At 41.0% G+C, this 11,681-nt stretch overlaps 1 protein-coding gene across 1 annotated transcript; it reads left to right on the top strand.

The window, feature by feature from the left end:
• The first annotated feature begins 1,425 nt into the window (after positions 1 to 1,425).
• LOC120066746 (protein FAM3C-like) lies at positions 1,426 to 9,047 on the top strand. Its single transcript, XM_039018214.1, has 10 exons — positions 1,426 to 1,589; positions 1,708 to 1,740; positions 2,266 to 2,334; positions 2,566 to 2,640; positions 2,836 to 2,959; positions 3,616 to 3,686; positions 3,791 to 3,832; positions 8,335 to 8,419; positions 8,666 to 8,792; positions 8,958 to 9,047. Exons 1-10 carry the CDS (start codon positions 1,571 to 1,573, stop codon positions 9,045 to 9,047), a joined length of 735 nt encoding a protein of 244 aa, XP_038874142.1. The 5' UTR covers positions 1,426 to 1,570.
• The last annotated feature ends 2,634 nt before the right edge of the window (positions 9,048 to 11,681 follow it).

Genomic DNA, 11,681 nt, shown 5'->3' with positions numbered 1-11,681 from the left:
AGAGAGAGAGAGAGAGAGAGAGAGAGAGAGAGAGAGAGAGAGAGAGAGAGAGAGAGAGAGAGAGAGAGAGAGAGAGAGAGAGAGAGAGAGAGAGAGAGAAAAAACAAAACAAAACAAACAACAACACACAACACAAGCACACACTTAAATTCACACAGGACACCGGATAACAGGAGAAGTACTCCAGATATAACACTGACCCTAGCCCCCCGACGCATAAATACTGGAGGCTGAGACAGGAGACACTGTGGCCCCATCCGATGATACCCCCGGACAGGGCCAAATAGGCAGGATATAACCCCACCCACTTTGCCAAAGCACAGCCCCCACACCACTAATAAATGTTTTACACTCACAAGAGAACGTCCTTTCTTTGATTTGTGATTGATACATTCCAAACATCTAAACGTAATGGTTTATTAAACTAACCAGTGACAGAGACTTCAACCTGTAACATTGTGGACTTGTTTTAAATGTCATTTGAGAATTTCTCTTTCTTTTGACAGAACAGGCTAATGATGTCATGTAACCCTTAAAGTGTTTGTGGTGTGACTCATTATCTCAATGACCTCATCCTGTCTTTTCAGTCTCGGTTGCAATTATATTGTAATATAAGACAAAATTAGCACCATAAGTGAGAGAACTGAATTTGTTATAGAAGTGTTAACTTTTTATGTACTGACTACTTTTCTCTAATGTGAAAGCTGTTTCCATTTTCAAACAATGAATATGCTATAAATTACTTCCAAAAAAGTATGGAAGTGAAATATTGTTTGAGAAATCAAATCACAGTATGACCAAAGCTCAAGTGAGAAATGTGACGGAATATATTTTTTGAGGAAATAGTACCCGCTCAACAATTGTGTATAGCCTACAATAAAAAGGACCATACTCTGCTCATTATTTTCTTGTTATCGGATCTGTACAAATGTAGAGGACTAGGGGCTAAAATCAATGGATGGTTAGGTTTGAACGCAACAGCTATTTTATTTAACCTTTATTTAACTCAATATAGTAATGCATGGAATGAAATATGTTTGTATCCAGATGCCCTTTGTAGCCAGCTGAAGAAGCTTTGCTAGGAGAATCTCCAGGTGGACTTCATAAAGTCCTTGTCTAACCTGCTCCACTGGCATGGACAGTGTGCCAAGTGCTGGGACAAGTCCTTCTTTCTTCAAGGACCTGGAGGTCCTGCAGTTCCACCGACTGTCCAGCTTGAAGTGTCATCGCGGCTGCAGCCTCCAGTACAGTGAGCAAAGTGTTTCCGGGTGGAAAGGTTCCATATTACCCAGGAGATTCATTGCCTCTTTTCTTGCATAGGCCTTGTTCAAACATAATGCACAATGTGTTTTTGACAGGCAATTGCCTGTGCATAGTGCTGCAGTAGTATAATGTTTTGAGGGGGTGGAGAAAAGGGAGGGATGATTGAGTAAAAGAATCTGGTGAAGAAAGAAACTTAGCTTTTAACCTAACTGGATCAACCTGACTAGCAACCAGCTGCATTTGCTCTTTTGTGCTTCTCATAAGGGGCTTCTCATACAGGCAAGAGGAGAGAGAGTAATCAGATATCATGCTCACTGTACGCATAGGTAAGTCATATTTTCCCATAAAATGACAATGTTTTATGTTTACTGAGAAATCTGGATATCAATCTGTCTGTCAATACAGTATTTACTTTAAGAACAATGACAAGTTAATCTCTTGTAGGACAAAGGGTGCATAAAACACAGGGCTCCACAAGTTGCAAAGCCAGGGTTTTTTTCAGCATGTTTTATGTATTACTGCTCAATATATGAATGTTTTAATAGTGTGTATAGAGTACTATGGTATCTCCTATTTTATGAACAAATGAATAAACCAGATTATAAACAAAATATTTTTTCCATAGAGGGGTGAAGACTACCAATCAACAATGTGGTTTTACTGGTAGAGCAGTCTTCTATTTATCTCTGGCTCAGGCCAGTCAGGTGTTATTAACCCTTTTCTACTGTAGGGTGAGTGTAGAAATATACCTTAGTGTTTAGTGTAGGGCCCAGATCCTAGCTTGTGATCCATGCGAGTACTGCCTTTCTCATAATTCATGCATTTACTGTATGTCAATAGGAAATTGAATTGAACATGAGTGAAATCAGCCCTTTGGTTGTACATTTTACAGTTGTAGTCATCCATTCATTGACAGCTGTCTATGCTTCTCCACAATATATACTGTAAGTGACTTGGTGATTATCCCGTATCAGTACGATATCCCCATTATTTATCTTGCAGGCCTTCTTCCAATCATAGCAGTGCTTGGAGTCCTTTTCTTTGCTGTTTTAATCATAATGCGGTCTCAAAGTAAGTCTCGATGACAATGTTTGTCACACAAGGACACATTCATTTGATAACGACTATTAATTACATGCTGTTAATAAAACCGGCATAACATTTGAATAAACGTTTGTCATCTAGCCTAGCTACTGATGAATTTATCAGGAAAAGAGTTCATGTTTTCTTCAAGAGTAAGTACCCGCTACAATAATTCCCATTCATAATGATACACGCTGCTCCTTCCCCCTATTACTCTAGGCCACACCCTCTCCTGGTATCCTGAGTTTCCTGGTCCAGAGTGGCTACAGGTGCCTAATGTACCCCAAGAGACCAGTGAGTAATCAGAAGGATGTGTATTTCCACCTGTGCAACATGTTTGGGCTACTAGCATCCACATATTCAACATTTTAACAAAACAAAGTTGTAGCTGGCAAGGCCAAAAAGCTAGTCTATCCCATCAAATGAATGGTATGGGGAACCATTAATATGTGTGATTGTGTGTGTTTCTCCTCCTGAATACTTGCGCAGCCTCCAGACAAAGACCAAGTCCGTGTGGCATCCCAAAGCCCTGTCCAGAGGGGGACTTCAGCTTTTTAATCGCCAGTGGAGCTGCTAATGTGGTTGGACCCAAAATCTGCATAGAGGACAAAATGTAAGGAACATATCCCTGTGTGTGTTGTTACAGGTTTTTTCCATTTATGTTTTGGGGTTGGACTTTTAGCATGTAGGGCTCACTATCACCTTGTTAGTCAGTATGTGTTACACCTGTGCTGGTTGCATGTCGTTAGTGGGAAGGTGTTTTACCTGAGCTTGCCCAGGTGCTATTTAAGAGTGGCTGGCCCACTGCTCCAGTTGTCTTGATAGATCCGAAGGGTTAATACCTTTAGTTGGCGCTCCCTATTTTTATTTTGTAGACCAACAAGGCTTTATCTGGTTTTGCGCCACACTTTTGTTTTACTTCCTGTCTTTACATTTGGTATGGGTTTTACTTTTGTTTGCTTTTTCTTGGGCAAATTCAGTCGGCTCTCATGGTGGGTGTCTTTTAGGTTCCTGTTGATGCTAGTCAACCTTTAGTAGACACCCCCATGAGTCTTTCAGAACCCTCCTAAAACCCCACCTGTTTTGGTTGTTGGTCAGTGACTCTTTGTTAGTGCCTTCTGTTTGAGCAATGTTTTATTTTTTTTTGCTGGGGAATGTATCTGTCTGTAAGTGAGAGTGATATCTTGATGTAGAGAGTGCCCTATTATTGTTCACTGTTGTGGGGGAGGGGTTGTCAGGTTGTAAGACTCTGTTCTATGTTCTCTTCAGGGTTATGGGTTATGTGGAAAAAAATGTAGGGTACGGAATTAACATTGCTGTTGTGAACGGTAAGGCAAAAGGTTATATACACACAAATAGTATTAACAGTTTTCTTATATTTTACATGTTGTATTCAGTGTTTATCTGATTTTAAATACCTAATTAGTCTCTCTTTTTCACACAGGGAAGGGTATGAAGACAGCATTTTTTAACATGTATGATGGTGGTAAGATGGTGTACAGCCCCCTATAATAATAAAAAATTGGCCATGTACACTGCCTAGTGACCATCTACACACCACATTGCAGTTTTCACATTTTGCAAATCTAAATGGTTTAAATTGGGGATTTTTTTTTTACCAATCTACACAACATACTCCACATTTCAAAGTGAAATAAATGATATAAAAAAATAAAATTAGGTTTTATCTAACCTTTCACCTTTCATATTTCTTTGAGCCTAGCAAACTCCCCAGTCCCTGCCCGTGACAAGCATACCCATAACATGCCACTACAATACTTGACACATTACTGACCTGTATGGGGGAAAAAAGGAAGGCCGTGTTAAACTCCACTCTAAATCATTGATTCTGTTTGCAAAAAGGCAGTTAAGTAATACTGCAAGACAACACGGCAAAGAAAAATACTTTTGGAATAAATTAAAAACTAAAGGTTTGGGTCAAATCCAGTACAACACGAAGTGAATCACTATTTATTTTCAAGTATTGTGGTGGCAGCATTATGTTATGGGTATTCTTGTCACCGGCAGGGACTGAGGAGTTGGTCAAGATCAAATACATTTGAAAGGTGCAAAGCTTAGGAATTGAGGACATTTTAATGCCAAAGACATTAAATGGCTTTCCAAGAGGTGTTGAGTGGTCCAGTCTATCCTGAATTAAATTAGCTTGAAAATCAGAGACATACAGAGTATACCAAACACCTTCCTAATATTGAGCTGCACCCCCCCCCCCCCCCCCCCCCCCCTTAAACTAATAACACACAAATTGTATATTTCTTGTCTAAATGTAATATATTTTAAACATTCACAGTGTAGGTTGGGAAAAGTATGTGAACACCTTGGCTAATGACCTCCAAAAGTGAATTGGAGTCAGCTAACCTGGAGTCCAATCAATGAGACGAGATTGGAGATGTTGCTTAGAGCTGCCCTGCTCTATAAAAAACACTCACAAAATGTAAGTCTGCTATTCACAAGAAACATTGCTTGACGTGAACCATACCTTGAACAAAAGAGATCTCAGAAGACCTAAGATTAAGAATTGTTGACTTGCATAAAGCCGGAAAGGGTTACAAAAGTATTTCTAAAAGCCTTGATGTTCATCAGTCCACGATAAGACAAATTGTCTATAAATGGAGAAAGTTAAGCATTGTTACTACTCTCCCTAGCAGTTGCCATCCTGCAAAGATGACTGCAAGAAGCCACTGCTGTTAAAAAAAACATTGCTGCACGTCTGAAATTCGCAAAAGAGCACCTGGATGTTCCACAGCGCTACTGGCAAAATATTCTGTGGACAGATTAAACTAAAGTTGAGTTGTTTGGAAGGAACACACATCACTATGAGTTGAGAAAAAAAGGCACAGCACACCGACATCAAAACCTCATCCCAACTGCAAAGTATGGTAGAGAGAGCATCATAGTTTGGGGCTGCTTTGCTGCCTCAGGGCTTGGACAGTTTGCTCTCATCGACGGAAAATGAATTCCCAAGTTTATCAAGACATTTTGCAGGAGAATGTAAGGCTATCTGTCCGCCAATTGAAGCTCAATAGAAGTGGGTGATGCAACAACACAACAACCCAAAGCACAGAGGTAAATCAACAACAGAATGGCTTCAACAGAAGAAAATATGCCTTCTGGAGTAGCCCAGTCAGTCCTGACCTCACCCCAATTGAGATGCTGTTGCATGACCTCGAGAGTGGTTCACACCAGACATCCCATGAATATTGCTGAACTGAAACAGTTTTGTAAAGAGGAATGGTCCAAAATTACTCCTGGCCATTGTGCAGGTCAGATCCGCAACTACAGAAAACGTTTGGTTGAGGTTATTGCTGCCAAAAGAGGGTCAACCAGTTATTAAATCCAAGGGTTTACATAGTTTTCCCACCATGCACTCTGAATGTTTACATGGTGTGTTCAATAAAGTCATGAAAACGTGTAATTGTTTGTGTTATTAGTTTAAGCAGACTGTGTTTGTCTATTGTTGTGACTTAGGAGAAGATCAGATCAAATTTGATGACCAACTCATACAGAAATCCGGGTAATTCCAAAGGGTTCAGATACTTTTTCTTGCCACTGTACATGTAGGTAGGGGTAAAGTGACTATGCATAGATAAACAGCGCCTAGCAGCAGCGTAAAAAAGGGTGTCAATGCAAATAGTTTGGGTAGCCATTTGATTAACTGTTTAGCAGTCTAATGACTTAGGGGTAGAAGCCTTTTGGACGTAGACTTGGCACTCCAGTATCGCTTGCTGTGCGGTAGCAGAGAGAACAGTGACTAGAATGGCTGGAGTCTTTTACAATTTTTTAGGGCCTTCTTCTGACACCGCCTAGTATAGAGGTCCTGGATGGCAGGAAGCTTAGCCCCAGTGATGTACTGGGCCGTACGCACTACCCTCTATAGCGCCTTGCGGTCGGATGCTGAGCAGTCGGATGCCATACCAGGCAGTGATGCAACCAGTCAGGATGCTCTCGATGGTGCAGCTGTAGAAACCTTTTGAGGATCAGAGGGCCCATGCCAAATAATTTCAGGGGAATAGGCGTTGTCGTGCCCTCTTCACGATTTTGGTGTTTGGACCATGATAGTTTGTTAGTGATGTGGATGCTAAGGAACTTGAAGCTGTCGACCCGCTCCACTACAGCCCAGTCGATGTGAATGGGGGAGTGCTCGGCCTCCCTTTTCCTATAGTCCACGATCAGCTCTTTTGTCTTGCTCACGTTGACGGAGAGGTTGTTGTCCTGGCACCACACTGCCAGGTCTCTGACCTCCCTGTAAGCTGTCTCATCATTGTCGGTGATCAGGCCTACCGCCGTTGTCGTCGGCTAACTTAATGATGGTGTTGGAGTGGCGTGGCCACGCAGTCGTGGGTGAAAAGGGAGTACAGGAGGGGACTGAGCACGCACCCATGAGGGCCCCCAGTGTTGAGGATCAGCATGGGAGATGTGTTGTTGTTTACCCTTACCACCTGGGGGTGGCCCATCAGGAAGTCCAGGATCCAGTGGCAGAGGAAGGTGTTTAGTCTCAGGGTCGAAAGCATTCCACAGGGATGCTGGCCCATATTGACTCCAATGCTTCCCACAGTTGTCAAGTTGGCTGGATGTCCTTTGGGTGGTGGACCATTCTTGATACACACGGGAAACTGTTGTGTGGAAAAACCCAACAGCGTTGCAATTCTTGACAAAAACCGGTGCTCCTGGCACCTAGTACCATACCTCTTTGAAAGGCACTTGCCCGTTCACCCTCTGAAAGGAACACATACACAATCCATGTCTCAATTATCTCGCGGCTTAAAAATCCTTTAACCTGTCACCTCCCCTTAATCTACACTGATTAAAGTGGATTTAACAAGTGACAACAGTAAGGGATCATAGCATTCATCTGGTCAGTCTGTCATGGAAAGAGACAGTTTTGTATATTCAGTGTATTGCTGTCCATCAATAATTCCCAACCAAATTTACTGAGCTTGAGCAATTCTGACAAAAACAATGGATATACAGAGTTCCATAATTATTGGCACCCTTGATAAAGATTAGTAAAAAATATATAATACAAATACTGGGCTATATTCTATGCTAAATAAAATTGGGAAATTATATTATTTTATACTAATACAATTAATCAGATTTTCTTTTAAACTAGTAATAAATTAAAAAAAGGGGTCAAAATTATTGGCAACCCTGTTTTCAGTACTCCAGCACTCTCCCCTTGCAAGAATAACGACAGACTTTTTTCAAAATGTTTTGAGAACACATTGGGATGGATTTTAGACCCTTCCTATATACAGAATCTTCCAAGATCCTTGATATCCTTCGTCTGCGTTTATGGACTGTCCTCTTTGATTCAAACCACAGGTTTTCAATGGGGTTCAAGTCCGGAGACTGAGATGACCATTGCAAAATGTTGATTTGTGGTCAATTAACCATTTCTTTGTGGATTTTGATTCATGCTTTGGATTGTTTTGCTGGAAGATCCACTTGCGGCCAAGTGTCAGCCTCCTGACAGAAGCAACCAGGTTTTTGGCAAAAAATGTGCAAACTGTAATGGCTTCCAACAGTGCTTCCACCAGGTATTAACTGTGAGGTGTGAAGACATATGCAATAAAGACTTAATATTTCAAAATGTATTTAGAACATTGTCTATCATTTGAAACTTTATTATTTAAGGCAGCAAAATGTGAAGATTGCAAGGGGTGTGTAGATTTTCACTAGGCACTGTATTTCCTGCTTAGCAACATTAGTTAAATGCATCTCCACCCTTTCCATGATCGGTTTCTGTACCTTGTTATAAATGTTGAGCTATTAACCAACCAGATACAATCATTCCTGTATGGGTTGGTCAACCATATCCAGCACATTGAAAACGGAAGTACAGTGTTTCTTAAAATAATACATAGATTTTGTTCAATTTGAGTGTACATAATTCTAATTTCCACTGCTCAATAAAGAAGAAAACCATTGATCATGTTGAAAAGCTGACATGTTATCTCTGTCTTGCAGATATTGAATCTCTGGTGGAGTTTCTGGAGTCCATTGAGAATGGATCCATTGTGTTGATTGCCACCTACGACGACCCAGCTACAAAGTGAGTCACATTTCATTTTAACATTAAACCAACTTTCATGGCAGAACTTGACCAATATGGTCATCCAGGATACTATATGATAATGCTTTGGGATCTTTGGAGTGTGCACCAAAATCATTTAATTAATTGAAGCGCTCTGCATGCTCATACAAAGTCCTATCGCAAGCCTATTCATATTGTTTTTAGTGATACAATTAATGATGGTAGTGAGGAAAAATACTGAATGGTTTAGTAATTGATTGACAGATTGAACGAAGAAGCAAGGAAGCTTATCAGAGAGCTTGGCAGCTCTGCTATCCAGTCATTAGGCTTCAGAGACAACTGGGTCTTTGTTGGAGGAAAAGGAGCAGATGTCGAGAGTACCTTGGAGAAGGTAATACCATACCAACATGTATAATATGTTTTCACTGTCTCTGTTATCCAGTTTTTTGGATTGTACCTGCAGTTCCCCACTTTTTACTGATATCATTTGAGCTGGATGAGCTATGTGGTTATGTTGCTGTTGCAGGAATCTAATTGATCCGTTTACCCCCCACAGCATATTAAAAACAATAGAGACAAAAACAAGTATGACTCCTGGCCAGAGATGATTGAATTGCAAGGATGCTTACCACGCTATTTGGAGTGATTGGTACCAAAAATTTTGTTATCCTGCCAGACCCCATATCCACTGTAAACATTTGCACATGTTATGATGTCTGTATTACTCTGAAAAATGCATAATAAACAACAGTTTGGCCTTATCTATGAAGTATTTTTTTTGGCAAAATACAGAATTATCTGTTTATAACACAGATAATAGAGCTCGTCATTTTGTAGTCCTACAAACTGGAAATTAGTTACCTGTGGTTCATTCAGACATTTTTATTGGGGAAATTGATGGGGAAAGAATGGGGTTTTGGGATATACGCCGAAAATAAGGTCTGTGGTTAACACAGGCTTAGAAGGTCTTATACGTTTTGTTCTATGAGATCAGTCTATGAGACCTTCGGTCTCTGAGTTGGGTAAATCAGCTTTTAGTTTTCTTGCACCTTATTTGTGGAACAAGCTTCAAAATATTCTTAAATGTGATGTTTTGGTGCCTCAAGGGCAATTCAGACAGCAGATTGAGGACCTTATTACTGATGAATGTGTTTTTAAAAAAAAAAAGCAATTTGTATTTATATGCATGCATTTTCTGTAATTCAGGGCTAGTCTGTAAACGGGACCTTGGTCTCTGTATGACTCCCAGATAAAATAAAGGTAAAATAAAAATCTGACAGGGTATTTTATTTTCTTGGCTGGCCCATTCTCCTCCCCTCAGTTGTGCTAATACTGCTGTACAACTTTTTATTTCTAGTAGCTATATAACACAAACAGCTTACTGAGATGTTTCACTATATGACAGATGTGCTTATAGGCGTTGTCATAAAAACAGAACAGTTATAATTGTAAACGGTTTAGTAGATTATAAAAAAAGAAGATCAGTCTTTACATGGCTAAAAGAAAAGGAATATAACATATACTGTTTACAGGAAACTCCTTAGATGAAGTTGCATGGAAAAAGGAATGGGGTGGTGAAATCATTTTCTGTCATGGACAAAGGAACTCAAAGGGTGTGATGATATTAATTAACAAAAATGTCGATCTGAATGTGCAAATAGTCAGGAATGATTCGCAAGGAAGGTGGATCCTTTTGAATATGAAAGTGTAGGATAAAGAGATTTGTCTCATTAATCTATATGGTCCAAATCAGGATGATTCACACTTCTTCGAAAACATTTATACCAATTTATTGAACTTACAGGCAACAAATGATCTAATCATTATGGTAGGAGACTATAACAAAGTATTAAGTACCTCAATGTATTAAGTACCTCTATACCTATTTTGCCAATTGGCCTGGACCCCTTTCACTACACAAAGCCCTGCTTATCCTTCACGACTGGACTACCGACGTAATCTGCCCAAGGTTTTTTTTCCCCAACAGTCGCGACATCCCCTGAATGCCCATCTGCTAGCCTGCTAGCCACGGCCCGCTAGCTGTCTAGAGCATATTGGACTGTTAGCTGAAGAGATCCATCGGCCAATTTCTTGGGCAACTATACCTATTTTGCCAATTGGACTGGACCCCTTTGCTACACGGAACCCTACTAATCCATCACGACTGGTCTATCGACGTAACCGCACAAGGACTCTCCGCACGAGGAGGCTATAACAGATTTCCTCCGTCGCGACGTCCCTCTAAGGCCCTTCTGCTAGCTTGCTAGCCCTGGCCTGCTAGCTGTCTGAATTGCCGTGTCTCCAGCCAGCCTAACTACTCACTGGACCCCTATGATCACTCGGCTACGCATGCCTCTCCCTAATGTCAATATGCCTTGTTCATTGCTGTTCTGGTTAGTGATTATTGTCTTATTTCACTGTACAGTAGAGCCTCTAGCCCTGCTCAATATGCCTTAGCCAACCCTTTAGTTCCACCTCCCACACATGCGGTGACATCAGCTGGTTTAAATGTTTCTAGAGACAATATCGCTCTCATCATCACTCAATGCCTAGGTTTACCTCCAATGTATTCACATCCTACCATACCTTTGTCTGTACATTATGCCTTGAATCTATTCTATCGCACCCAGAAACCTGCTCCTTTTCCTCTGTTCCTAACGTACTAGACGACCAGTTCTTATAGCCTTTAGCCGTACCCTTATCCTACTCCTCCTCTGTTCCTCTGGTGATGTAGAGGTGAATCCAGGCCCTGCAGTGCCTAGCTCCACTCCTATTCCCAAGGTGCTCTCATTTGTTGACTTCTGTAACCATAAAAGCCTTGGTTTCATGCATGTTAACATTAGAAGCCTCCTTCCTAAGTTTGTTTTATTCACTGCTTTAGCACACTCTGCCAACCTGGATGTCCTAGCCATGTCTGAATCCTGGCTTAGGAAGACCACCAAAAACCCAGAAATGTCCATCCCTAACTATAACATTTTCTGACAAGATAGAACTGCCAAATGAATTGCAATCTACTGCAGAGATAGCCTGCAGAGTTCTGTCTTACCATCCAGGTCTGTACCCAAACAATTCGAGCTTCTACTTTTAAAAATCCACCTTTCCAGAAACAAGTCTCTCACCGTTGCTGCTTGCTACAGACCACCCTCTGCCCCCAGCTGTGCCCTGGACACATGTGAATTGATTGGCCCCCATCTTAATTCAGCGCTCGTGCTGCTATGTGACCTAAACTGGGACATGCTTAACACCCCGGCCATCCTACAATCTAAGCTTGATGCCCTCA

Source organism: Salvelinus namaycush, chromosome 21, assembly GCF_016432855.1.
Source record: "Salvelinus namaycush isolate Seneca chromosome 21, SaNama_1.0, whole genome shotgun sequence".
Lineage (NCBI taxonomy): Eukaryota > Metazoa > Chordata > Actinopteri > Salmoniformes > Salmonidae > Salvelinus > Salvelinus namaycush.
This window is presented reverse-complemented; position numbering and strand designations above follow the sequence as displayed.

Bases quoted from the DNA above. Each gene is read 5' to 3' on its own strand.
- LOC120066746 (XM_039018214.1), top strand. The intron at 2,641-2,835 runs GTGAGTAATCAG...ATACTTGCGCAG, and splicing joins TAATGTACCCCAAGAGACCA to CCTCCAGACAAAGACCAAGT. The intron at 3,833-8,334 runs GTAAGATGGTGT...TCTGTCTTGCAG, and splicing joins TTTTAACATGTATGATGGTG to ATATTGAATCTCTGGTGGAG.